General features: G+C 43.5%; 2 protein-coding genes and 2 long non-coding RNA genes across 14 annotated transcripts in view; 1 reads left to right on the forward strand and 3 right to left on the reverse strand.

The window, feature by feature from the left end:
• SLC39A10 (solute carrier family 39 member 10) overlaps window positions 1-18,935 on the forward strand; it is a 93,797-nt gene extending 74,862 nt beyond the window's left edge. For all 8 annotated transcript variants that reach the window (XM_084779461.1, XM_084779456.1, XM_084779463.1 and 5 more), the window contains 5 exons: window positions 3,478-3,598; window positions 4,843-5,211; window positions 6,017-6,097; window positions 11,489-11,679; window positions 16,286-18,935. In XM_084779461.1, the coding sequence (XP_084635587.1) occupies window positions 3,478-3,598; window positions 4,843-5,211; window positions 6,017-6,097; window positions 11,489-11,679; window positions 16,286-16,444 (921 nt within the window). In that variant the 3' untranslated portion in view covers window positions 16,445-18,935. The remainder of the gene's footprint in view (window positions 1-3,477; window positions 3,599-4,842; window positions 5,212-6,016; window positions 6,098-11,488; window positions 11,680-16,285) is intronic.
• On the reverse strand, window positions 11,689-14,172 carry LOC311596221. Its single transcript, XR_014778764.1, has 3 exons — window positions 13,947-14,172; window positions 13,420-13,828; window positions 11,689-13,309 (listed from the first exon to the last, which is right to left on the reverse strand). It is a non-coding gene; the product is annotated as an uncharacterized lncRNA (long non-coding RNA).
• LOC311596219 lies at window positions 15,057-15,693 on the reverse strand. Its single transcript, XR_014778762.1, has 3 exons — window positions 15,388-15,693; window positions 15,160-15,311; window positions 15,057-15,114 (listed from the first exon to the last, which is right to left on the reverse strand). It is a non-coding gene; the product is annotated as an uncharacterized lncRNA (long non-coding RNA).
• DNAH7 (dynein axonemal heavy chain 7) overlaps window positions 18,793-27,461 on the reverse strand; it is a 253,702-nt gene continuing 245,033 nt past the window's right edge. For all 4 annotated transcript variants that reach the window (XM_084779440.1, XM_084779442.1, XM_084779439.1 and 1 more), the window contains 2 exons: window positions 25,895-25,998; window positions 18,793-19,333 (listed from right to left, as the gene is read on the reverse strand). In XM_084779440.1, the coding sequence (XP_084635566.1) occupies window positions 19,127-19,333; window positions 25,895-25,998 (311 nt within the window). In that variant the 3' untranslated portion in view covers window positions 18,793-19,126. The remainder of the gene's footprint in view (window positions 19,334-25,894; window positions 25,999-27,461) is intronic.

A 27,461-nucleotide genomic window follows, 5' to 3' on the forward strand; every position in this document is an offset into this window, starting at 1 on the left:
AGAGTAGCCAGTGCTCTTAACCTCTGAGCCATCTCTCTGTAGCCTCTTTTTTTTTTTTTTTTTTTTTTTTTTTATTCAATCTTATGTGGCTCTGATTGTATTATCTTACAATAAATTTTTTCATATAATACCTTCTCTATCAGAAATACTTCACTGGTAGTAGAAATGTGAAAAGGAAGAGGGGCTCAGAATAGACTCACTTGGAAACTGTAGGAAAATGATGGCAGAGGGAAATAATGGAAGCAGTAACTCGTTCAAGTAACGACACACCACTTGGGAGAAGATGCCTCAACAGCCTTGATTTTATTGAGACTGTGTCTAATGTTTCACATATGAAAACGTCCCTCAGAAAATTGATTTAAAGTACTACCATTCACTGTGGCTTAACTCTGTCCACATTGGTTCACATTGGCTGAAACAGCATGTCACAATACATGTCAGTGGTATTTGAGGTAGTGACACATAGATAGCCCCAATATATTATATTTAAGTAAAACTTTCTATAATGGACTACAGTTACAAATTTCTCCTATCTTGTTAATTCCAAATATATTTTTTCCAGTACTCTAGGTAGTCATATTTTTGTTTGGTTGCAGTTGTGTGCCATGTACACTCATGCACGTGCACACATGCACACACACACATTTTTATGTATTCCCTTGAGACAAACTAGACTCGGGACAGCTCTCTCAAGCGGGATCAGGTGCTGAGTCTGGTCCATGCAGACATTAGTTGTGTGGCTCTCTGTGATCCTCATGATCTCTGGTTACCACCTAAACAAGAATACATTTTATTTATCTGTATTTTTCATGTCACATTTTAAATCCTTTATTTAGTTCTGATTGCTTGTCTTCAAAGGAGGACTGATTAAGATAAGAATCCCAGAAAAATATTATCTGTGGAGTAGTAAAAGGAGCTGAAAAGGAAGACCTTATGAGAAAAGTGAAATGAATTTAATTATGTACTAATGAAATGGTTCTAATTACATATTATGCTTGAAAGGCTATAATTATTTCTGATAAAGAAGGTGAGTGGACAGTAAAGTGATGAAAATGCCCAAGCAGGGCTAGTGGGAGGAGTAAAGAATCGTCCGTGGAAACACTGCAGGGTAATGGAGAAGACAGGTGATGGGGCGTGGACCAGAGTCACGCCACAAAGAATGGCAAATAGGTGGTGATGCGGGAATTGAATCAGTAAGGCTTGGTGACTGATTAGGTGAAATAAACAAGTGCTTAAGACTTTGACACCTAAAAAGCATTTTGATCATCTCAACAGAAGCAAGAAAGGAGTTTGGTAAAAAGCACTATTCTTTCAGGATTAAACAAAACAGTTTGTATATATAGAGGGCGAGTGTGCCTCAGCACTTTGGCAGGTGATTGTGATAAACCCACGGCCAACATGACGCTGAGTTGGGAAAACTGAGAACGTATTTCCTTTCTGATTCAGACCAACAGTGTGCTACTAAAAATTGTAGTCACGGTGGTCAGAGCAGAAAAGCACACAGGTAGGATGGAGGAATTCACATTTTTCTATTTGCAGAAGAGATGATCCTGTTCACAGGAAAACCTAAACGTTCTCCCAAAAGATAAGCAGAACTGATAAGTACGTCCAGTAAAGTTTCAGGCTATAGAGTCAGCTGACAGAATTACAGCATGAGCCTCTTGAGAAAGGAATTAAGCAAGACATCCCATTATGGTAGCTACCATGTGGAGGGGGAAATAGGGAAGATTTCCGTTCAGAAGAACTAGCATTGCTAAAATGCTCATAAACCCACAGCAATGTGTGGACTCCAAGACAGGCTACAGAGCTGTAATAACCAAGGCTTCAGTAAGTGGTGCTGGAGATGCGCGCAGAAGGCTGAAGCTTGGCACTCACAAACCAGCAGTCTGAGGCCACGAAACTGTTAGGAAAAACACGACAAACATTTCAAGATACTGGTCTAAAGTGTGATTATTTTTTAAAGCATGATGCCCAAAGTATAGGAAGTAAGAGGAGTTGTGTCACAGTAAATGTAAAAGCCTCCTACACAGCACAGGAAGAAACACTGACAGTGATCATGTAATGGACAAATGTCCAGAGTGAGCAACTCAGAAGCACTTGGCAACCGTCAGTATTGCTAGTCAGCAGAGAGAGCCCAGAGTCACGGTGAGAGCCAGGAGGACAGCTGAGAGGCAGCACGCTTGGCTTGCTTCAGACGTGCCCCCCTGACAACAAACAACCAACCACAATAACAAATCTCAGCCAGGTACAGTGGTTCACCCCTGTAATCCCAGCACTCGGGAGGCAGAGGCAGGCAGATTGCCATGAGTTCGAGGCCAGCCTGGTCTACAAAGAGAGTCCAGGACAGCCAAGGCAATGTAGAGAAACCCTGTCTCAAAAACCAAAAAAAGAAAAGAAACCTCTCCAATAATAACTAATTATGAAGGAAGGAAGAACAGAAAGAAAAAGCTTAAAAGACAACAAGTGCTGACAAGGATGTGGAGAGAAGAAAGTCTTTGCACACCTTAGGAAGACAGGGAAAATACTTGTAGCCATTATGAAGCTGTCTGGAGGTTCCCCAGAAAACTAAAAACAAACCCACCACGTGATCGCCCCATAGTCCCAGTACTAGAAATATATTCAGAGGAAGCCAGGTTAGTAAGCCAAGGGGACATCTGCAGTCCTGAGCTGGTGTGTAGCACAGGAAATGGGAATAGGCCGAGCTTTCCCTGGCGAACAGAAACCAACTGTGGCATGTATGCACCGGGGACTCATGCATAAAAAGAGTGTATGTACGCTGCTACCTGCAGCAAGGTGGATGGAACTAGAGAGCGCTCACGTCAGATGAAACTAGGTAGGCACAGAGCTGTGGGCCCTGCTTGCTCTCAGTATGAGGAATCTTAAAGTATCCCCTAACAGCAGAGTAAGTGTGGCTGCCAGGGGCTCAGGGTAGCAGAGGCCAGGGATGGGGAAGGACTGAGCGTTGTAGCTCATGCTTCATTCTTCCACCATGCCACACCCAGAGAAGGGGATGCTTCCACCACGATGAGAAAACGAGCCTAAAAATCCGGAACCTTGTGCTACTGTAGAATTACAGAAGCATTGTGCCCAGATTTCACACGTCCCAGGTGGGGTGCCTAGGAACACAGTACCATGCGCTCTGTTCGTCAAGTAGATGGATGTAGCCAGTGAAATGGGTCAGAGGGTAAAGGAGCTCAGGGCTAAGCCTGAGATCTTTACCCAGAACCTATAGGTGGAAGGAGAGAGCCCCCCAATTTGTCTTCTGACCTACACACATACTATGACATACATGTAAATGTGTATATGCACACATGTGCCCACATAGACTTACATTAAATAAAAATGTAATGAGCAATTTACAAATGATAAGCTGGGTTACTAGTAACATCAGTTGCCCCCAAATGGGGCTGACTATGGCTATATCATTACTAGTTATTGCTGCAGATGTTAAACTAATATCAGATTTCCCCCCAACAGGGAAAACAGAAATGGTTTATGAAGCAGAGCACAGAAGAATCAACGATTGGAAGAAAGCTTTCAGATCACAAGTTAAACAGCACGCCGGATGCTGATTGGCTCCAACTCAAGCCCCTTGCCGGTAGCCACTATTGCAATGAGAAACTTAAAATTGAAAAATTGTTTCTAGCAGTGTGAATTAAATTTTTCTTTGTGGTTTTCCTAATGTGTTCTTCCTTAAATGTGAGTGGATCCTATAATTTTCTTCATGTGCTTACTTTAGTTAGCTTCAGTGCTGTTGGTGCTGTGGCACCAGATATATTAGGAGCAAGGAAAACGTACCACTTCTAGTTTAAAAAATACGTTGAGTGAAATAAAGCAAGGGTCAGGCATGACGGCACTCACCCACAACCTCAGCTAGCCTGGGGCAGCCTAGCGAGACCACTCTGTCAAAGCCAGAACAACCCACAGAAGGAAGGAAGCCATCTTCTGGGGTAGTGTTGGAATTGTTCAGCCCAGGCCTCGGTCTCCCCAAGCTGGGGTTGCAAGTAGATTATCATGCCCAGCGAGGGGCACTATTTCTCGTCAGTATACAGTTTGTTTTATATGTAATTGATTATAAAGGGATAATGAAAAGTTGTCTCTGTAGTTAAAGAAGAATGGCTTGCCCTTGTATTTAAAATCCACATTCTGTTTTCTAACAGATTGACGTAGCTAAGACAGTTTTCAGAGAAAAAATATTTTCTTAGCCTGTTTTTTTTCCTTTTGTGTTTGAATTTCTCTTTTCCCCTCAGTGTATGCATGGTTTTCAGCATAGATGGCAATCTTCCCTAGCTGTGCAACTCTCCCAAAAGACAACAGCGCAAAGCCAGATCTTTGTCATAAAACAAGTAGTGCTGGCAGATAATATTTCAATGTTTATTTATTTTGTGTATATTATTGTTCTATGTGCATGGACACCTGCACACCAGAAGAGGGCATCAGACCACATTATAGATGGTTGTGAGCCACATGTGGTTGCTGGGAATGGAGCTCAAGACCTCTGGAAGAGCAGCCAGTGCTCCTAACTGCTGAGCCATCTGTCCAACTCTGGAAGATAATCTTTTAAAGATGATGGATTGCATGTGGCCAGGACATCCCAATGAATATCTCTGAGGATCGTTATTGGTGGAGCACACATGTAGAGAACTTTGCCGTCAGCTAACTGACTTGGACAAGTCATTATATTTTTTTAGCTGATAGATTTTAGGAAAATATTCCAATGGAATGGCTCATACAGTACGTTCTCTTGAGCGGTGTTCATCTCACTGCTGATCTCCCAGGTGTAGATAGACGAGCACGTACAAAGGCATTTGCTGGATGAGTGTATCCTTTATTCTAACGTAGGAACGGATGACTCGGTAGTTTCTGAAGATCGACTTAATGAGACTGAGCTGACGGATTTAGAAGGCCAACAAGAATCCCCTCCTAAAAACTACCTGAGCGCCGAGGAGGAGAAAGCCATGGATCATTCTCAGAGCGACGGGCTGCACCCCGTTCACGAGCAGGAGATCCATGTGGCGTCACAGAACCAGCACGACGAGGAGAAAGCCGTGCTGAGGACGCACAGCCACCAGTGGCACCACAGGCATGCCCACCACTCACATGGCCCCTGCCACTCTGGCTCAGACCTGAAGGAAACAGGAATTGCCAATATCGCCTGGATGGTGATCATGGGGGACGGTATCCACAACTTCAGTGACGGGCTGGCCATTGGTGAGTGCCCTCAGGCTGGGCTACAACTTGTTCTGTGGCACGGTTTCCTTTTCCTACTAAGCCCTGCTAATCTTTATGAGCTGTAATCCATACGGTTAAAATTTACCTGCAGTTTTAAATGTCTTGCTATGCATTACTCCCATTTGTTTTTCTCCAAAGGATATATGGTATTTGTAAGTAGAAATGTTAAAAAAATAAAATGTTAGTAGCATTTGGTTCTCTGAAGCTAAAGAATTGTCTATAGTATATTTCTTAAATAACTTGCTTTCTCGTTAAAGTGCATTCACCTTACTGAAACTGTTACTTTAACATTGCACTTCAAATGTATAGACTCACTTACAAGAGGCCAGTATAATTTCATTCTTGGATTTAATTAAGTTTCCACAGCTTTGGAAAAGTGAAGAAAAGTTTCACATTAAAACCCACCATAGCAAATCCACATACACTAGAACATATGTGAACTATAGGTGCTGTTGTTGCCATGTAAGCTAATGGCTAATTTAGAACATTAACTGTCACCAGGACATGATACTCTGGGATCTAGATTTTATTAGTCAGAAATGAATGGCCTTTGGTTTCTTACAGAAAGCAGAAGCCATATCTTTCATAATCATAGTAGCTATGATACTAAAGACTATAGACTTCTGCCAGGGGGACGAGATCTTATACACCAGTGGACAGTCAAAAGCCATGATGTGTAAGATGGGTGAAAGTAACTTACATAGAAGGGGCAGCTCGCTGAAGAGTGGAGGAGCCCAGAGGCCTGCATCTCACTCACGCTCGCTGTGTTCATCCTCCTCCCCAGGTGCCGCTTTCAGCGCTGGACTGACTGGAGGGATCAGTACCTCAATAGCCGTCTTCTGTCATGAGCTGCCACATGAGTTAGGTATGTGCCTCAAAAGTTACCGCCTTTCATCCAACCCAGGCCTTCCTCAGTTGTACCATGCATTGAACTGCAGAGAGATGTTATGACAGAAAGTCTGCTGACAGGTGTAGAGTGCCATCAGTCACCAGGCATGTCCCAATGTGAGCCGAAGAGCGCCTGCTGCCCCCATCAAAGAAATGTCAGTGCCGTGTGCTTTTTGCTTCCTAGGAAGGATCATACATGCTGTCTAGGTTGACGATCATAAATTAAAAGGAGGTATCATTTCTCAAACGCCTGATTATGGTATTAACCCTTTTTAATTTTATTTCATGTATCATATACATTACATTTTCTTAAAGAAGAAGTGTTAAGTTTTTGCTATTACATAACTAAAAATTGAACCAGGGAACCTAAGACAGTACTTCTTCACAGGTGATGAAGAGCTCACACTGCTGTTCAAATAGTAAACAGGATGTTGTTTAAAGAGACTTGGGTGCATGCGTGGCCATTAGAAAAACTGCAAAGTGGTCCTCACCATCACTGAGGAGCACTGAGGCTTTTGAATAATCATCAGCTTCTAATCCTTTTTTTTTCCAGCCGTAAAATTAGCTGCTCAGACACTTTGGTGTGGGTGTGCCTGTGCACGCATGCGTGCACACATGTGTGTGTGTATATGTGTTTGTGTGTGGGGGGGGGAAAGATTCTGCATGATTTTAGTAAAGAAGAACCTTTAGAATAATTTCAAGGAACTGGGCATGGAGGCACACGCCTATAATCCCAGCATTCTGGGAGGCAGAAACAGTTGGATCTCTGTGAGTTTGAGGCCAGCCTGGTCTACGAAGTGAATCTAGGACAGCCAAGGCTACACAGAGAAACCCTGTCAGGGCAGGGGATGGGGAGATACTTGTCAGGCCCTTTTTGCTCCTATTTTTTCATGTTTTATTGCTTGTGGTTGTGGTACTATAATCCAAGTATCTAAACTGTTTTGTGCAGGTTCTATTTTTGTATTCACTTCAATTTCCCTCTCTTATTTTGGATAACCATTGTCTTATGTTTATTTTATAATTGTTGCTATATGTTCTAAAAACAGAGGTTTGGCTATTTGTTTTGTTTTGTGATAGAATCTTACCATATAGCCCAAGCAGGTCTGGAACTTGCTGTGTAGATGAGACCAATCTCAAACTTGTGTCAGCCCCGCCTCCCCCTCCCAGGTGTACAGGCATGTACCGCCGTGCTTGGCCCGAACTCCCCTTTTGATTCTGAGAAGTGTGCTTTGACACCAAGAAAATCACAACTGATAAATGAATCAATTTTTAGGACTCAGCTCAGATAAGGTGTAGTGCCGTGCACTTTCCCATCCCCTCAGTACATCAGAGATTAAACTTAGTTCAACATAAGTTCTCTGTAACGTGTGAAAGTTGTCTAAGGAAAGTTGGTCATTCACTGTTTAGATTTATGTAGAATTTTCTTTCAGTTTTCATTCATTTTTATGTGTAGATGTTTTGCCTGCATCTATTTTGTGCACCATGCACATACCTAGCTCCCAAGGAGGTCAGACTGGCCCACTGTGTTTAGCTTACATCTAACAGGATGCATGGAGTCTGCCCTGGAAACTCCCCGTTACCAACACAAGTCAGAGGTGGCCCATGGGCCAGAAGACTCACTATTACAAGCTCTGTGCTTTTCTTTTAGATTTTCAGCAGTCAGACAACAGGTTCACTTGCAGAGATTAATGAGCTTTTAAAAAGCTTTTAGGTGAAAAGGAAACAATCTGTAAAAGTTTGAAAAATGACAACAAATTGATTTGAAACTTGTTTTAGCTACATTCCCAAAACACATTGAAATATAGCTTAGTCTATCTGTATATATGGAAGGGTTGTTTGTTTGTTTTTCAGTAAAAGTACAAAAAAAATTCCTTACAGATAGGATTCAGCAAATGCTGCTTGATATAGGATGTTCACGTGCCAAAAGCAGAAGCCGACACAAGTCTGTGACTCATACCTCACACCATAAACACAGAGTAACTCAGAGTAAACCATTAATCCACACAGTATCTTTGTGTCTGGGTTAGTCAGGTCTCCTTAGGCATATTACTAAATACATAATCCATTAAGAAAACAGAGGATTCCACATAAATTTTAAATGTAACAGACATTGTTTAGAGAGTGAAAAAAAAAGCCACAGACTGAAAATTTGGAAGACATTTATTTATAAAAGGCCATTAGGACCATAGTATTAAAGACTTCTTAATTTAGAGACAGGAAACTCTCCTGACCCCACCCCCACCCCACCCCCCAAAAAAATCAGATGAAAGATTTCAATAGACATTTATTAAAGAAGGTAAAAGATGGTAGATGAATGCAATTTTTCAGTTCATGGGTTTGTGATATATTGTCAAGGATATGAGCAATTGCAGTCTTATATTTGGTGAAATGAAATTTCTTATAATATTAGAAATATAAAAAATAATATGGCTTTACTGAAGACAAATGAAAAGTTGGTTTGATACAAAAGCTTTTTTACTGTGTAAAGTTCATAATTGCCACAAATGATAAGTAACCTGAATGTTCCTAAGCCTGGTAAATAAGCGCAGTGTGATTCATCTATGGATGAATTCTGCTGAGAAGTAAAAAAGTAATTTCCTAGTGCAGAGTGGTGTGGATGAGTTCGTGTACATTATGCCGTGGGATGAAAATCCAGACCCAAGCAATGTGTGTTTGACTCCATTCATAATATTCTCAAAAAATCAGAAATACAGCAACACAAAGCAAGTTGTTGGCTGTGTTAGTGGAAAAGGGCGCAGGGATTGGGGAACTAATACAGTAGTCCTAGAGTTTGTGAGTAGTGGTGATTACATGCCGTGTGTGTTGGCAAAGATCGGGAGACCTCTGGACCAAAGGACATAAGAACGAGTTTTGTTGGTCGAGCTGGAGATTATAAAGAATTTTTTTTTAATATAAATTAAGTACAGGCTAAGTTGAGAGACAGAGGCAGACAGACAGCACAGGTGTGAGTGCTTTAAGAAAATGACAGTTGTACACACCACTGTGGATACATTCCCCTCGAGGTACCAGAGGCAGCTATGTCTTATTTTTTGTAGGAATTAAATAAAACAGTTCCTTCTGAAGGTCCCAAGTTCAAGGCCAGCTTGGGCTGCATGAGGTCCTGTCCCAACAAACACACTGTGGGTTGTGATTAGTTACTGCATCCTCCTAGTTACCCAAGAGTGAAGTGACTCATCCCATCCCTCTGTGGTAGCAGGACAGACTGACTAGCTGTTTAATGCACTGATGCGGTTTGTCCTTCTGCCACTGTTCATTAAGTGTCAAAACATTTGTGACGCTATAAAGGAAGCAGTGGGCTTCATAACCAAACTAAAGGACACACCAGCAGTGTCACTTTCTAATATTTAGCCCCCTACTAAAAGGTTGCCTTTAATTTAGTTCAGGGTGAATTACTGCACAGAGGATAAGTTTATGGAGAAAGAAGTTGAGGTAGCTCCTTCCATACAGGAACTTAGAGAAGACTGGACAAATAAGCCAGACCTCAGGGAATGAGGGGGGGGGGGGAAGACAGAGACACACAGAGAGAGAGAGAGAGAGAGAGAGAGAGAGAGAGAGAGAGACAGAGGGGGGGGAGGAGGCTGAGGGAGATCCAGTGCAGGGCTCTGCAGGAGGACCAAGAAACAGCTGTACTGCATGGTTTTCTGTCAACTTGGCATCTAAGAAGAGGGAACCCGATTGAGAAAATGCCTCCATGAGATCTGGCTATGGAGCATTTTCTGTTTGTTTGCTTGCTTGCTTGCTTGCTTGCTTCCTTCCAAGGGATTCCCTGCATAGCACTGGCTGTCCTGGAACTAGCTCTGTAGACCAGTCTGACCTCAGACTCAGATCTGCGTGCCTCTGATGGGAGAGGACCCAGCCCATTGTGGACTCAGGTGGCCCTGAGTTCTACTAGAAAGCAGTCTTGTGCATGCCACATGGAGCAAGCCAGTAGGTAGCACTACTCCTTGGCCTCTGCATCAGCTCCTGCTCCCAGGTTACCTCCACCCCCAGTCTGGGTTCCTGCCTTGGCTTCCCTCGGTAGACTATGACTCTGGATATGCAAGCCAAAGAAACTATTTCCTCCCCCAAGTTACATTTGATCCTGTAACTCTAAGCCGCAACAGCAGTAACCCTAAAACAAAGACTTAGGAACAAGGCAGGGAAAGTATAAGGGGAATAGAGTGGCAATGCTTAAGACATTGGAATAACTCTTAATTTTCAAATAAATATAGATAACTGAAAAATGTGGGTTTTTGTGGTTATAGCAACTTATTGGAATATGAAAAAATAATACTTTGGAGCAGTTTCTCTGTTGTTAGCTGGCCATGAGAGTTAGAGAGCATACTTTTTTTTTTTAAATTAGATACAGAGATCTTAAGAGTCTTACGGAAAGAACAAAGCCCTGACAGTTGTCTACATAACACCTTGCGTATACTATTTATTGTTTGGTTGGGTGCTTGCATACTTAATAACTAGAACAAAGAAAGCCATTACAATAAGTAAAGCTACACCTTGGACCCTTCAGCTTCAAGAATCTTCTGTCCAGCAGTGTTTACCTGATCCACTAGCATCTCACTGAATAATAATTAACTGCTTTCCCCATGCTCAGTGTTAGATGAAGAAAAACCGTCTTGTTTTCTTCTTACTGTTCTGTTTTTGCTTGTGTTGCTGTCTGTGAAACTTGTGAGCACCTAGATCTCTAGAAAAATCGCCCTAGGAGTCTTCCTCATGTGCCAGTGTCTGCCCTTTGCAGCATCGTGTGTGTTCTTTAGAGCACTGTCCTGAGTACATGGAAGATGCCAGGGGAAAGTGTTTTGCTTTCCTTATATTTGGGGATTTCATAAAGGTTTTTTTTTGTTATTTTTAGGAAAATAGATGTATACATCACATAAAATATACTTAAAGAGGCTGTTACCACTCTTCTAACTTTGGCTGTTTCCCATCGAAGAGCAGGAATTAACTATTGATTGGGTTTTTGGGGTTGTTTGATGTTTTTTTCCTTTGAGACAAGGTTTCTCTGAGTAGCCCTGGCTGTCTTAGAACTCGCTTCATAGACCGACCAGCTGGCCTTGAACTCAGCTATCCACCTGCCTCCGCGTCTCAAGTGATAAAAGACATGTGATACTACACCTGGCTTTTTAATTGGCTTTTTCTATATGGTTGCTTGGCCTCCTTGCATGCATACAGACTTATGCAACTGTCCCACACACAGGATGTAGAACAATTCTGTCACCTCTTACACCTCTACCATGTTGGCAAATAATGTTTGTATGAAGCATTCTTAATTTTTTATTGATAGTTTTTTCCACTCAAAGTCGTGCTTTCAAATCCTGTAGTTTTAAACTGCCCCATGATGTCTGAATTGCAGGTGATTTTGCAGTTCTTCTGAAAGCAGGCATGACCGTAAAGCAAGCGATTGTGTACAACCTCCTCTCTGCCATGATGGCTTACATAGGGATGCTCATAGGCACAGCTGTTGGACAGTACGCCAACAACATCACACTCTGGATCTTCGCAATCACGGCAGGCATGTTCCTCTATGTGGCCTTGGTGGACATGGTAAGATGCTTTACGTAACTTCTGTTGTACTGAGCTGGCGAATAGAACGCAGCCTTCAGGAATGGAAGGCATCTTTGGAAGCGGTCGGCAATGGCAGTGCCTTTTTAAAAAATATGGCCAGTTTTAAAGACTGACATCTAAATAATAATTAGGGAACGCACTTACCTTAGGGTTTCTTGGAGATGCTGAAGGTTTCTAGCCAACTAATGTCACAACTCAAGTAATAGGTTTTAGAGATATGATTACAGGACAGTGGCATTTCTAAGGAGACCTTGTGATATTGGGGTGGGACACTGTGTTGTCACTGTTAACAGATGCGGCCAAGAAGAAAGGAAGACTGTATGCATGGCACTCTTTATGTCTGATTTTAAAGATAATAACAACAGCACTTGTTTCATTTTCATTTTACTCCAGTCCTCCAAATACGGTCGACAGTGTTCCTAGGGGGCTGTCGGGTTCTGTAGGTTTCATTTTTACATTTTAAGTAATACTACTTTCACCTTTCTTCCTGGAAGTATTTATCAGACAGTTTGAAAACTTTCAGTCCCATCTAAGAATAGCATCTCTCAGTTCCTACGCTGACCTGCCAGGGCTTCCTTTTTCACCATCCTGGGATTTTGTGTCACTTCCTGTCCCTGCCATAGAGCACCTGTCCTGGGGGTAGACACCCGTGCTTCTTAAAAACCCTCTGTGCTCCTCACACCTCAGGCAGCACGTCTGCCCTCTGTCTGCTCCTCAAGTGTAGATCCCACCATCCCTGCTGTGCTTTCTCTCCTTGGCACTTGGGTCTTGATCTGTTGATAGCACACTGAGCATCTGACTGTATTTCTCAAGTTTGCTGCCTCTCCCACGAGGAGGCGACTCTAGAGGGACAGGCAATATAATCATCATGCACTGGAAATGCAGTTCATAGCCATTAGGAATGAAGGTGCCTTGATCCTTGTGTTAGGAAGCTGGAAACTGGAAGAAAGATTTTGCAGTAAGATTTCATGGGGGAGGGATGACGTTTTTGTTTATTCTTTGATAGTTTTATGCAACATATTTTGAACCTCTTCCCCAGCTGCTGGCTCCTTCCTCAGCTTATATCAGAGAGCATGCACTACACTATATTTGGAACTATAGAGATGCTGGCTGAAAAGAGAACTAGGGAAGTTGTTTTGGTTTTTAATAATAGGAAATCTAGGCTTAGTTTTACAGACCATGGAAGAGTTTTGGGGAAGCAAGAGGAACAGGTAGGTATGTGAGGTCCTCAGCCCAGTGGTGACGGAGTTTCTCTGATTATTAGTTGTACTCTGGGGAAATCACTGATGTTGACATGAAAGGAAGCAAGCTCCCTGTGTACATTTCCTAGCATAGTATGATGCTTTTTCTAATTAGCAGGAAGAAAAAGTATTTTAAGAATAATGTCCAGGGCCAGGGAGAAGTCTGCAGATAAAAGCACTTGCCACCAAGCCTGGTGACCCGAGCTCTCTAGGTGAAAGTTTCCAGAAGTCAGGACACGGAGTTCTCAGGGTGCACAGAGAGGACTAACTACTTAATGCACGCTGTCACCTGACCTCCACAGGTGCACTGTATCACACACACATGACCTGACCTCCACAGGTGCACTGTATCACACACATGACCTGACCTCCACAGGTACACTGTAGCACACACACATGTCCTGACCACAGGTGCACTGTAGCACACACACAGACCTGACCTCCACAGGTGCACTGTATCACACACACATGACATGACCTCCACAGGTACACTGTAGCACACACACACAGACCTGACCTCCACAGGTGCACTGTAGCACACACACACAGACCTGACCTCCACAGGTGCACTATAGCACACACACACACACCTGACTTCCACAGGTGCACTGTAGCACACACACATGACCTGACCTCCACAGGTGCACTGTAGCACACACACATGACCTGAACTCCACAGGTACACTGTAGCACACACACATGACCTGACCTCCACAGGTGCACTGTATCACACACATGACCTGACCTCCACAGGTACACTGTAGCACACACACATGTCCTGACCACAGGTGCACTGTAGCACACACACAGACCTGACCTCCACAGGTGCACTGTATCACACACACATGACATGACCTCCACAGGTACACTGTAGCACACACACAGACCTGACCTCCACAGGTGCACTGTAGCACACACACACAGACCTGACCTCCACAGGTGCACTATAGCACACACACACACACACCTGACTTCCACAGGTGCACTGTAGCACACACACATGACCTGACCTCCACAGGTGCACTGTAGCACACACACATGACCTGAACTCCACAGGTACACTGTAGCACACACACAGACCTGACTTCCACAGGTGCACTGTATCACACACACATAGACCTGACCTCCACAGGTGCACTGTATCACACACACACACACAGACCTGACCACCACAGGTACACTGTATCACATACACCCAGACCTGACCTCCACAGGTGCACTGTAGCACACACACACAGACCTGACCTCCACAGGTGCACTGTAGCACACATACAGACCTGACCTCCACAGGTGTACTATAACACACACACATGACCTGACCTCCACAGGTGCACTGTAGCACACATACAGACCTGACCTCCACAGGTGTACTATAACATACACACATGACCTGACCTCCACAGGTGCACTGTATCACACATATGACCTGACCTCCACAGGTGCACTGTAGCACACACACACAGATCTGATCTCCACAGGTGCACTGTAGCACACACACACACACACAGACCTGACCTCCACAGGTGCACTGTAGCACACACACACAGACCTGACCTCCACAGGTGCACTATAGCACACACACGGACCTGACCTCCACAGGTGCACTGTAGCACACACACACAGACCTGACCTCCACAGGTGCACTGTAGCACACACACACACACCTGACTTCCACAGGTGCACTGTAGCACACACACATGACCTGACCTCCACAGGTGCACTGTAGCACACACACATGACCTGAACTCCACAGGTACACTGTAGCACACACACAGACCTGACCTCCACAGGTGCACTGTATCACACACACATAGACCTGACCTCCACGAGTGCACTGTATCACACATACACACAGACCTGACCACCACAGGTACACTGTATCACATACACACAGACCTGACCTCCACAGGTGCACTGTAGCATACACACACACAGACCTGACCTCCACAGGTGTACTGTAGCACACATACAGACCTGACCTCCACAGGTGTACTATAACATACACACATGACCTGACCTCCACAGGTGCACTGTATCACACATATGACCTGACCTCCACAGGTGCACTGTAGCACACACACACAGATCTGATCTCCACAGGTGCACTGTAGCACACACACACACACACACAGACCTGACCTCCACAGGTGCACTGTAGCACACACACACAGACCTGACCTCCACAGGTGCACTATAGCACACACACACACACACACACCTGACTTCCACAGGTGCACTGTAGCACACACACATGACCTGACCTCCACAGGTGCACTGTAGCACACACACATGACCTGAACTCCACAGGTACACTGTAGCACACACACAGACCTGACCTCCACAGGTGCACTGTATCACACACACATAGACCTGACCTCCACGAGTGCACTGTATCACACATACACACAGACCTGACCACCACAGGTACACTGTATCACATACACACAGACCTGACCACCACAGGTACACTGTATCACATACACACAGACCTGACCTCCACAGGTGCACTGTAGCATACACACACACAGACCTGACCTCCACAGGTGTACTATAGCACACACACAGACCTGACCTCCACAGGTGCACTGTAGCACACATATAGACCTGACCTCCACAGGTGTACTATAGCACACACACAGACCTGACTTCCACAGGTGCACTGTAGCACACACAGTTACTCTCACACAAAGCAAATAAATGAAATGTAATTTGAACATTTTAAATGCCTACTGTGCACACTGTCAGATACAGTATGCCACTTGTGAAGTTTAGAAAACCCCAGCAGGACTACAGCACACAACTCATTTTGTTTTAGAAAGACTGCCATGGCTATAGAGAGGATTACCTACCTCAAGCCACTTGAAGGCACTCAGGCAGATGTTGGCAATACACACAAGCTTTACTTGAGGTTCCTAAAGAAGCCTCCATGAAAAAACCTTTTCTTTCTGTCTATACCTTTCTTTTTCCTCCCTTCCTTTCCTGTACCCCAGAACCCCACCCCCAGCTTCACCTTTGTGCTGTGTGCCACTAGGCACTGGTCAGCCCTTTGCTGTTGTTATGGCAATTATGGTGCCGTCAGATAAAACTTTTGAGTAGCAGAGACCCAGCGTTGTTTTCGTCATGCTGCCTATGGGAATCCAGAGGGCGTTTCTGTGAAATATTCTATATGTTCCCTTCAATATTAAGGGAAGTCAGAAGAAAAAAATATAACAATAAAAACTTAGAGAAAGGAAGAGAATCAATGTAATAAAAAATAGGTTGACTAGAACTGGATATATGAAGTTGCCCATCTGTAAGCAAAGGCATTTATAATGTATAATGTTAAGATCGTTTTTTTCTTTCAGCTTCCAGAAATGCTGCACGGTGATGGGGACAATGAAGAGCATGGCTTTTGTCCAGTTGGGCAGTTCATTCTTCAGAATTTAGGGCTGCTGTTTGGATTCGCCATCATGCTGGTTATCGCCCTCTACGAAGACAAAATTGTGTTTGACATCCAGTTCTGACCGCCCCGGCTCCTCTGCTGCCCGCAGACCTGCTCCTGCAGCTTGCCCTCAGTCCTTGTACTGTACGCACATTGCTCAGAGAGTCAGTGGCCTGCCCTGCTCGCAGGGTCTGTAGACTTGAGCCTAACCACAAAAGACTGGTGCTCAGTACTGTTTTCTCTGCATGAATGGGTCTTTTAACAACAAGGTTCGTGATAAAGACAGGAGAAAATGGGACTCCATGAACTGATATCGATAGACGTTTAAGACTTTAAAAAAAAGAGAGAATCATATAAAACACTAGTCTTTTTATTAGTAGAATCTTCTGTGGCTATGCAGAAATAGAAATTAAACCAAAAAAATCATTTAAACTTTAAAAATATTTTAAATGGACTTTGAGCAGACATTTTTGTGTGTGTGCTAAGAATGAATTTTAGTGCCCTTTAATTCAGCTACTTATATACATATGGGATTAATAGGGATCAACTTGATACGACTTTGAAACTGTATGACGTCGACTGTAGGAACTAGAGGGACGCCCCGGCTGCGTTAGAGTGTGGAGCTAGCGTTGGGGAAAGCCCTTATTCTTGAATCTAGAGTTACTATTTTTGTATATATTTGCATAGTGTTCAAACTTGCAGCCTAAACTACTGAAATTTGTGATTGTACGTTTGCGTGAACTTCAGCTTAATGAAATATTCATAACGGTTCTTTGCATCACTATATTGGTGTTGGGATTTTCTTTTCAACTTCGTTTTTATTTGGGGGCGGCAAGTCAGAGCATGTAGTCAGATTTTTTTTTTTAATTACCACTTAGAAAATATCAAAGAAGTGGCATTCCATTTCCCTAGATTGCACTAGGCTAATTGGAAAATTTCAGTTCTGGGTGTTCACGTTATTTTATCAGTTTGGCATTGGAACTCAGAGCACATGCTGTGGCTGGTAGTAAAATCCAGGTTTGTGAAGCTTGTAGTCTGTATATAAAATACTGGCTGAACAGTTACTGTACTGGTACCATAGCCGCTTTGGTACCAAGTACCTGACTAAGCCAAAAACACTTCATTTTGTGCCAAGATACACTGTTGGTGCCTGATACCGAATAGTCTATGTTTGGGTGCCTGCTCTTATATCACTGGTCAAGATGTGTGAGTAAGTCATGTTTAGCCTGAATTTTGACTCAGTAACTTGTAGAGTCATGTGCATATAGCTCTGTTTACAGTTTGTGCCACTCGCTTTTCACATATGTGGGAAAACTGTCTGAACCATGTACAGCTAGCTTTATTTTAACTGCTTAGCAGCCAGGATAACGCTGGGGGGGAAAAAAAAACAAATTATAAAAACCAAACCCTGTCCATTCCATTATAAATGTTTCTATTCAGTCCCTTTTTCAGTTCTTTTCCTCTTATTCTGTGAACTTTTTAAGACAAAATCAAAACTTCGAGAGCAGCACATGCATCCAGGTGTTAGCAGATACCCACCAGTATTTCTTCGTTACAAGCAAGGGTTCTAGGGTGTTCCTTCTGTAGTTTATGCTCGATTTACACCAGTTGGCTTTTTCTGAGCCCTCCTTGCAGTAAGTGGTTTTACACACACACACACACACACACACACACACACACACACACACACACTTTCAGCACTGGGCGTAGCTAGGACAGCCCTTACTTCACCTCACCGCTGGGCCCTTTGAGCAACCTTGCTAAAAGGTGCTGGCGTACTGAGTACTGCCAACTCTAAGTCTGCTTTCAAAACCAAGATGCATTTGTGCTTCGTTTTTGAGCTTTACACCTATGAGGATTATGCATTCCAGCATTAAATTTGCTTCATTTAAAACAGCTGGAATACACTCCCATTCTAAAATGCCTCACTTGAAGTTGACCGGTTATGCCTACAGTATACAAAGTTTTCTATTCTCAAACAAATGGTATTGGTATTATCTTCCTTTGCTAGAATTGCTTAACCGTCTAGGAGGGCTTTAACCGTTGCTGCTAGAATTTTGATAGGGTTCCACCAGTATTTCGTTCTTCCATCATTCCAGTGTGTAGTTCAGGTCTCACTAGACAATCCTAATTCCACTACATTTCTGTTTGGCTCCAACATTCCACTTAGCTTGACCAGAAGTCTAGTTTTAACATATGCTTGTTGGAGGTCACCAATGTTACTTGTACAATGCTGTCACCATGTGACATCCATATGAATTTTGGTGTATATCACATTGCATTCAATCAGCCTGTGCTTATGTTTAGGAATATAGTAGCTAGATGCAGTGTGAGCCTTTTTCCATTAACAGTAAGTCAGTGGCTTAAATGTGATTATGGTCCTGCAAGGTGATACTTGCTAAAAATAACTAAACATTTTTTGTTGTCGTCGTAACTGAATCATTTTTTTAAAATTTATAAAGCTGGAAGTGATCAAATGCTGTTTTTTTTTTTCATTGTCAACAGTGGCGTGTCATTTTATACCTGTTCCTAATGCTTATGGAACTCTCCCAAAATAAAGTTATTCAAAAAGAGGAAGTGTGCTGATGTGTTTTTCAGTCTCTTGTCTCAGAACATGAAGTTTGAATCCTTCTACTGTAAAGAGACCAGAATAAAATCATAATTAAGAATGCTAAGTTTATTTAAGCCAAAAAACAAATGTAAGCAGTGAGCTGTGTTCTACACAGTTTACCTAGAAGCAGGAAGAGACGCTGGGACCGTCGTACTAGGAGTTCAGTTGACACAGCAGTGCCACCCCCCGTCCGATCCAGTGCTCCTTGGGGTGGTCGGAGGGGAGAATCATGGAAATCACGAAATTGGTGGAATGGCCTGTGGTGGACAGCGTGCCCCTCCTCTCGCTGGTCTTATACAGTGGAGCAATATAACTTGGCCGGTCCAGTATGTCAGACCTCTTACAGGGTTTTAGCCACATCTGGAAGAAAATACAAACACCTGTAAGTCAGAGCTATTGTACTGGCATGTACTTTAGCTACTGAGAGTCCCAGACTGAAGTTATGTCTAGAAATCTGTGCCCCAGATAGACTATTTTTGTCGGCAGTGAAATGATGGTTCAAATATAAAGAAAGACTCCTAACTAGCTCCGAATCCATCTACAAGGTGAAAAACGCCCAACTCGCATCCTTGCTACCCCTCTTGGGAGAGCCCTAGGAGAGGGATTTTTGCCTGACTTTGGCCATGACCTACTGACACTCAGTTACTGATGGGCATATTGCTGAAACAATCTAGGGGAAAAAAAATATCTTGGAGCCGCAGAAATACTTTGTCCCCAGAAATGCTCAGCTAGCTACCTGCTGAGGGATGGGGAGATATCTAAGATTCAGCAGCTGGGTAGGCATACCCAAAGTAGCAGGAAAAGTCATTGCACTGCATGTGTCCTGGGCCTCACACTTGTCTGGTTGCACACTGCTGGCAAGGAAGGGTAAATACTATGGGTGGTGTGTGTGTGTGTGTGTGTGTGTGTGCGCGCGCGCGCGCGCTAGGACTCCTGCTTTGTCCTCCCCTGTGAGGCAATTGGACCATTGTCTAGTCAGAAGAGGGCTAGGACCGTTCACCATTGTTGGAGCAGCCAAGACTAGACCCCATTCAAATAACAAAACCTACATCAACAGTGCAAAGCAGCCCGCCACTGGGTCGGGACCATCACTCCCACGATCAGAGGATCCATGTAGGGTGCACTCCATCACTCCCACGATGGGAGGAACCAGGAACTACACTCTATTCATTCTGCTCCCTGCCTCAACTCGTAGTACAGACAGTCTAACTCTCTTAAGTATGTGCTCTGCCCCAGACTTAGTAACCACAGTCAAAGGAGCTACAAGGAGATTGTGCTGCAGCTGGAAATGAACTCAGCATAGTGAACTGACATCCCAACACACGTCTTCAAGAGCAAGTCATATTCTATGAAGTTGGCCCACATAAGTGATAGAGATAATCCATGTCACTAGATGCACAGATTTCAACATACACACAAGTAGTTGTCCAAACATTTTAAAACAGTAATCTCCTAAAAAATGACTCCCTAGAATCATATTCCAAAGATACTGAAGTTGATGAAATGCCCAACAGATTCAAAAGGATGATTATTAAAAAGCTTGGGGAGAGGTATAGGGGTGTTGGTGAGTTGGTGCAGTGTTTTCCTGTGGCTCAGTCCTCAACACCACACAAAGCCAGGCACGGTGGCACAGACCTGCAATCCTAACAGATCCAATGCCTACATAATTGGCATGCTTGAAGAAGAAAACAAAGACTAAGAGCACAGGAAAACCTATGCAATAAAAGAAAAAAAGCTTCCCAGTCTTTGACAAACGTGGATATTTGTATATAGACAGGTCGTCTTAGATTCCCTCACTTTACTCATTTCAGTCAAATGGCAGAAGTATAGTACAAAGTAGGTGTGTGTGTGTGTGGCTGTGGTGTTCTGTGCTCATATGTGCATCTGCGCATGAACCAAGGGGCTGAAAGGACACTAGACATTTCCCTCTACCATGTTCCATGCTGGTTTTTGAACCAAGGCCTGTCATTTGGCCTTAAAGCCCACTGGGATGGCCAGCAAGCTCCTGGATCTGTCTGTCTGCATCCTCCAACACGTTTGCTGTGTCTGGGGCTTTACATGGGTGCTAGGATCTGAACTCAGGTTTTCTTGCTTTCACAGCAAATGCTCCTACCCGTGAAACTGTCTCATCATTCCTACAGGCAGTGTGAAAATGTGCAAGAGGAAAGCAGCAAATCTCACTGAAGGGAAGCCCTAGTAGACGACCAACAGAATTCTCAGCAGAAATCCCGCAGTCCAGGAGGACATGGACTAGCACATTTGATTCTGGGGGAAAACTGACTGCTACTCAAGTTTCTAACACCTAACAGTGCTGTCCTTTAGAATTATCAGAACACAGTCCCAGAATGCAGTCCTGTGAGGAGAATTCAGAGTGCTTGTGAGAACACACACACACACACACACAAAGACAAGAGTCTTGTGACCTCAGTTTCTTCAAAACACAGAACTGTTCTTGAAATGTATTTTCCTGCTCTCCCCACCCGCTCCACCAATCACCCTCCCCACCCCACCCCCAGTGTAGCGGATAGGAGTGAGTTTACTTCAGATAATTCATTACATCTGGGTATTGTTATGTGTTTATATGCCTCTATGAATAAAGAGGTTTTTGAGAGTGTGGCTTGCCCTTGTGGTTGTATAATTTACTAGTGTAACAATTTGTTGCTGTTTATTTGTTTGTTTTTTCAAGACAGGGTTTCTCTGTGTAGCCTTGGCTGTCCTGGACTCATTCTGTAGACCAGGCTGACCTTGAACTCACAATGATCTGCCTGGCTCTGCCTGCTGGGATTACTAGTGCCCGGCTCTAGTGTGATACTTTTTAGCCCCTGGAGTATAAATTGTCTGATGCTCTAACCAAAATTGGCTTTGCGTGAGACTTTAGTTTACCTCATTTGTCAGCTCCATTTTCCCAGGTCACACTACCTCTAGAGAAGTAAATAAGAATGAACAAGAAAAAGACCTTCCAAGATAAATAAAAACTAAGATCATTTATAATCCCAAAGCTAATATTACTAATGATGCTTTCAAGAGAACCCTATGCTCAGTAGTAAAAGAAAGAGAAAGTATTATCATGAGGATGTAAAGTATAAATTCCACCGGAAGAGTGTGTACACAAGTGAGAAACCTACAGCATCACAGTACCAACACAACGAACCATCAAACCACAGAGATGAATATAAGGAAGGCAGGAAAAACCAAAGCCTGAACAGAAGAAAACAGAAACCGTGACAGACATACCATACCTTGCATAACTCTGCATGACTGTGGCCTTAATTCTCTAGTCAAGTGATACAAATTATTGGATGGATTAAAAACCAGACCCAAAATATGCTGCCCACAAGAGACATTCCTCAACCACGAAGACACGCAGACTGAAACGAAAGGGTAGGAATTGGGATCCCCAGCAAATGAGATCCAGAACCAAGAATGAGTAGCTACATATGATGAAGTAGACTTCAAGACTTAGAAAGTCAGAAGAGACAACGGTCATTCCACAACAATCAAGGAATCAATTCCTCAGGAAGATGTATTATACATACATATACATGCATATAGTAACAGTAACCAATTTTATAAACAGTGCTACTAGACAAAGATGGCGCATGGATGGACGCCAGTACCCCATGCTCACCACTGGACAGTCATCCAGAGGAGTCATCCACACAGAAAAATCACAAGGTAAGTAAATGGATGTGGTATTCACAGAACATTCCACCCCAAAGCTCTAGAAGTACATAAGACCACGGTGGACACCTGCGCAGTTACTGCACAGCGTTTTGCTCCCGTCTAACTTAGTACACAGCAGTCAATCAGTTCCTATCCTACCCCCTGGCCTTTAATTATACCTTGGTCTTTTTTTCTTTCATTTCCTTTTTTATGGTTTTTTCCATCTTTTGGGGTCCATTGCCCCTTCTTTGCTCATTCTCATCCTTTCACAAAAACCCCCAGTGAAGCCTTTCTTCCCAACAAGCTTCCTCCTTTTCAACCCACTGAGTATGTGGTTTCTTATTGAGCATGAGTGGTGAGCTCTTTACTGAAAAGCAGGGAATGCATCAGTGGCTACCGCACTGCAAAAAGAACTCTCCCTGAGACATCTGTTTAGTGTTGTCTAGGGCACCTGAGGCTGAGTCATCAGGACTTCTAGCCTAACGTTTGTCACTGAGTTTGTATATTGTTAGGGAGTGCCTTCTTCCCTCTTTTCACGTGCATTACATATGTATACAATACTTTTTCACGTTGTGTGTGGACGCGCATATCTGTACAGGTGCACCGGTGTCTGCATGTGTGTCTATGCCTGCAGTTGATGTTTGGAATCTCAATTACTATTTCAGTTTATGTTCTGAGATGGGATCTGTCTATTTAATACAGAGTTCACTGATATACTATTGTTAATTCTTCAGGGAACGGGAAAAATTCTGTTCCTGGGGGAGCCCAGACGACCCAGAATAGCCAACAAGACCCAAAGCAAAAACAGCACATCTGAGGTCTTACAATTCCCACTTTGGATGCACACTACAGATGCAGGCTAAGGAAAGCAGAACAGTGTTCACATAAGGATGGCACAGAATATGAAAATAGGATGGAAAACCCAAAGATGTATCCATTCATCTGCAGCCAACCGATCTTGACAAAAGCATAAAAATATAAGTCAAAGAAAGACTGATTATTTAGGAAGACAATTCTCTTAATGTAAGTTATTGCAGTATCTATAAAATAGTATGGAGGTCTTGCAAAAAAGTAAAATAAGTGGCTAGACCGCTCTTGGGTATATATTCAAATAAATGAAGTCAACATGGAAAAATAATTGCATACCCAAGTTTGTTGCAACAGTATGGTAGATTGATGACAAATAGATTAAGTAGGTAGGTGGGTAGGTAGGTAGGTAGATGATTGAGACACACACACACACACACACATACACACACACACACACATACACATATATGTATGTATATGTATGTATGTATGCACACATACATAGAATGCCATAAAGAATAACAAAATCATTCACAACAAAGTGTTTGTTGGAACCAGAGAATATCAGGAGAGAGTCACTGGTGCACTCTCCATCATATGCAGAAGCTTAAGAAGCAGCAAGGGAACTGAAAGAAGGGAAAAACAGGGTGACTGGGTGACATCACAGAGGGTGTCACTGGGTTAAAGAAAAGCAGATGAACATGTCAAGGCACAACATATAGGTATACAGGAACATAACAGTGCACCCTAATGTAAGATATGTGCTCATAATTTTTCCAGACAATTACTAAAGCAGTTGTGAAAAAGCATAATTTCCCACTTAGATAAAAATAAAACATAATTCTACTGCTTCTTTAGCTACAATACACTCACATCCTTTTTAGTCATTTAAGCGCGTTTCCAGAATATTAGCCATGCAATTTAGTGTAGAACATGGCCAGTCTTCAGAACAAGATATTAAGCCCAGCTGGCCTTTGACTTGTAGAGGCAAAGAATAAACAAAAATCATAAACATCTTTTAGAATTTGACCAAATCTATTTATCTCATAGTCATGAGTAGTCCTTGCGGTACATGGCTTGACTGCCCCCATTCAGAACCCTCCTTTAGGTCCTTACACAATCACATGAAGATGCCAGTGAACAAGACTCAGGGGTGTCTGTTCCTTCCAGATCACTGTAGGATCTGTGGGGTTTTTTTTTGGGTGGGGGAGCAAGCTGCCTTTGTAACTTACTGATACCATATCTATCAAAACTCTTTCAACTTGGATGTACTCCATTTTAAGTGAAGAACGGATTTTCCTAGAGAAGTTTTGTCATTGGCACCTTTATTAAGAAGAATAATTATTCATTTATAGACACACCCCTCCCTCTACTCCCGGCAAGCTAATTAACAATGTCCCCGTAAAGGAAAGGAATTGCAACACCAGCCAGCTCCTGAAATGGTAATGCTTATTTCACCTTTGGAGTCTCTCGTGCTAAGCCTTCTCTGCCCAGAGCATCTTGGTATGCAGAGAAGAGGATCTGGATGGCGTTCCTAGGTTTGGATGGGCCCCTCCCATACAGTTGCTACGGTGAGTTTCCACCTACCCATAAGCTGCTTACAGAATCCTACAATTCACGTGACTCTAATAATCTGTGTCTTCTCATACCATCCTGGATGCATGCTTCAGAGTGTGCAAAAATCTATTTTGTCATGGTGCAGTTACATGCAGAAACAATTACATGCTGTGGGTACTTACCATTCATGAATTCTTTATTTGCAAGTTTCATCAAACTCCAGAATCCACTTCTCACCCTCAAACCCAGCCCGGCAGCGCACAGTCGCTAACTGGCAAAGGTCGAGCTGTCCTTATCCCACACGTTCTCGTGGCTGTAACTGGACCAGGGCAAATCCTGCTTCCTTCTTTTCAGCTCATAACTGTAAAGGACTATGCTCTTCATGGTCCACTCAGTGCTCAGTCACTAACCTTCTTGGGCTGACTTGTTGGCATTCCATTGTTTAAAATAACTCACGGGCAAAAGGCTGCAGCCCAAGCCAAAAAGTTCCTATGTGCACGAAGGCTGAGGGGTGAGCCTCATCCAGCGAGAACCACAGTGACCCTGACCATGAGTCAATGTCAATGGGTAAAAAATGTATAGTAAGCGATTTTCCTTTAAATGGTGTAACAGTGTGCACCAATCAACCAATAAAAAGGCTGAGACCCCAGAACCCTAATCCAGAACCCCACTAAAAACAAACATATTCAATAACTCAGCCCTGGGAGCGGCTTTATAGAACAAAGTTACCTTGAGTAAGAAGCACAGACCATATGCACATACATCCATACGCAGGGCATGTGCATGAACAGGACATATGATGTGCATACGTCCCATACATGTGCATGAACAGACCATATGTGCATACATCCATATGCAGGCACATGTGCATGCATGTCAGCAAATACTAACCACAGGGACTGTATCGTAGAGAACTTTAGGATGTGATTCTGCAAGCTTCTTGATCTTTCTGTTCCAGGAAGCTCCATCCAAAAACAATCCATGAATATAAACACCTAAACAAAGAAGAAAGAAGGTAACATTCAAAGATGCACACTGACTAAGTTCTGCATCTGAAATTCCTATTGGGAAGACCAGGCACATACATTGTTATAATATAAAGAAAGACCATGCAACAGAGCTGGCATGAAAGGAGATTTATTGTGGGAAAAAGGGAAGAGGAGAGTAAAGGGGAGGGTTCCCATGACGGGGGTCGGGGGAGGGTGGGGGTGTGTGTGGAAGGAGAAGGGTGCATGAGGAAGGGAGGGAGCGATGGCAGATGGGTCTTTTTTATCCACCATGCACCTGGCAGGGGCAGGTGATGAGGCCAGAGGTTGCTAGGCAACCTAGAAGCAGGCAATTAGAATAACATCTCTCCCTTCTTAATTTTTTAAAACGAGGAGCTAGGAGGGGGTGTCGAGGCAGGGATGATGACGTTGGACTGCTTCTCATACAAGACAAGTTAAAGTGTATTAATGCAGGTTCATTGGAAACAGCTCTTGGTCATCATGTGTGTGAGTGTGAGGGGGGTCAGGGGGGGCAAGTGGGAGAGTGCCAGCCATAGCTTCCCAGGTTCCCCTCCTCTCTGCCTACCTCCCCTTCCACTGTTCAATGCGTTCAGTTAATTATTGAGTCACCTAGATGTAACGATCAATCCAGACAATAAGAATCTTAGGTAAAATGCCTGGAATAGCCGATACTGAACACTAAATAAACTGACAGCAGCTTCCTAGATTCAGTGTGACATTTAGTTACTGGTTTACTTATTTACCTTTTGAGACAAGGTCTTGAGGTAGGCAGACTGGCTGTAATCTCTCAATGCTCCCACCTCAGCTCCCCAAGTACTAGAGTTATACATGTGTCAACACACTGGACACCTTTTCACTATTTTACTCTTAGTAAACAGAGCAAGCCTGGCTTGTAAGGCTGGAACACCAGAAGCAGACACACATGGGAGTGTATACAAGGAGAAAGGCTGAAGGAGAGGCAGAGGTTGGCGGGAAACTCAGATTCCAGCCAAAGCTGCTCTCAGATAGTGTCTCTGAGCCCCCTCCGGGGTCCCATGAGAAAGGGATTTCTTTTTTTTTTTTTTTAATTTTTTTTTTATTAATTTATTCTTGTTACATCTCAATGGTTATCCCCTCCCTTGTATCCTCCCATTCTTCCCTCCCTCCCATTTTCCCCTTACTCCCCTCCCCTATGACTGTTCCTGAGGGGGATTACCTCCCCCTCTATATGTTCATAAGGTATCAAGTCTCCTCTTGGTAACCTGCTGTCCTTCCTCTGAGTGCCATCAGGTCTCCCCCTCCAGGGGACATGGTCAAAGGTGAGGCACCAGAGTATGTGAGAAAGTAATATCCCACTCTCCACTCTACTGTGGAGAGTGTTCCGTCCATTGGCTAGATCTGGGTAGGGGTTTAAGGTTTACCGCCTGTATTGTCCTTGGCTGGTGCCTTAGTTTGAGCGGGACCCCTGTGCC

The sequence above is a fragment of the Acomys minous genome, assembly GCF_964271855.1.
Source record: "Acomys minous genome assembly, chromosome: 4".
In the NCBI taxonomy this organism is placed as follows: Eukaryota; Metazoa; Chordata; class Mammalia; order Rodentia; family Muridae; genus Acomys; species Acomys minous.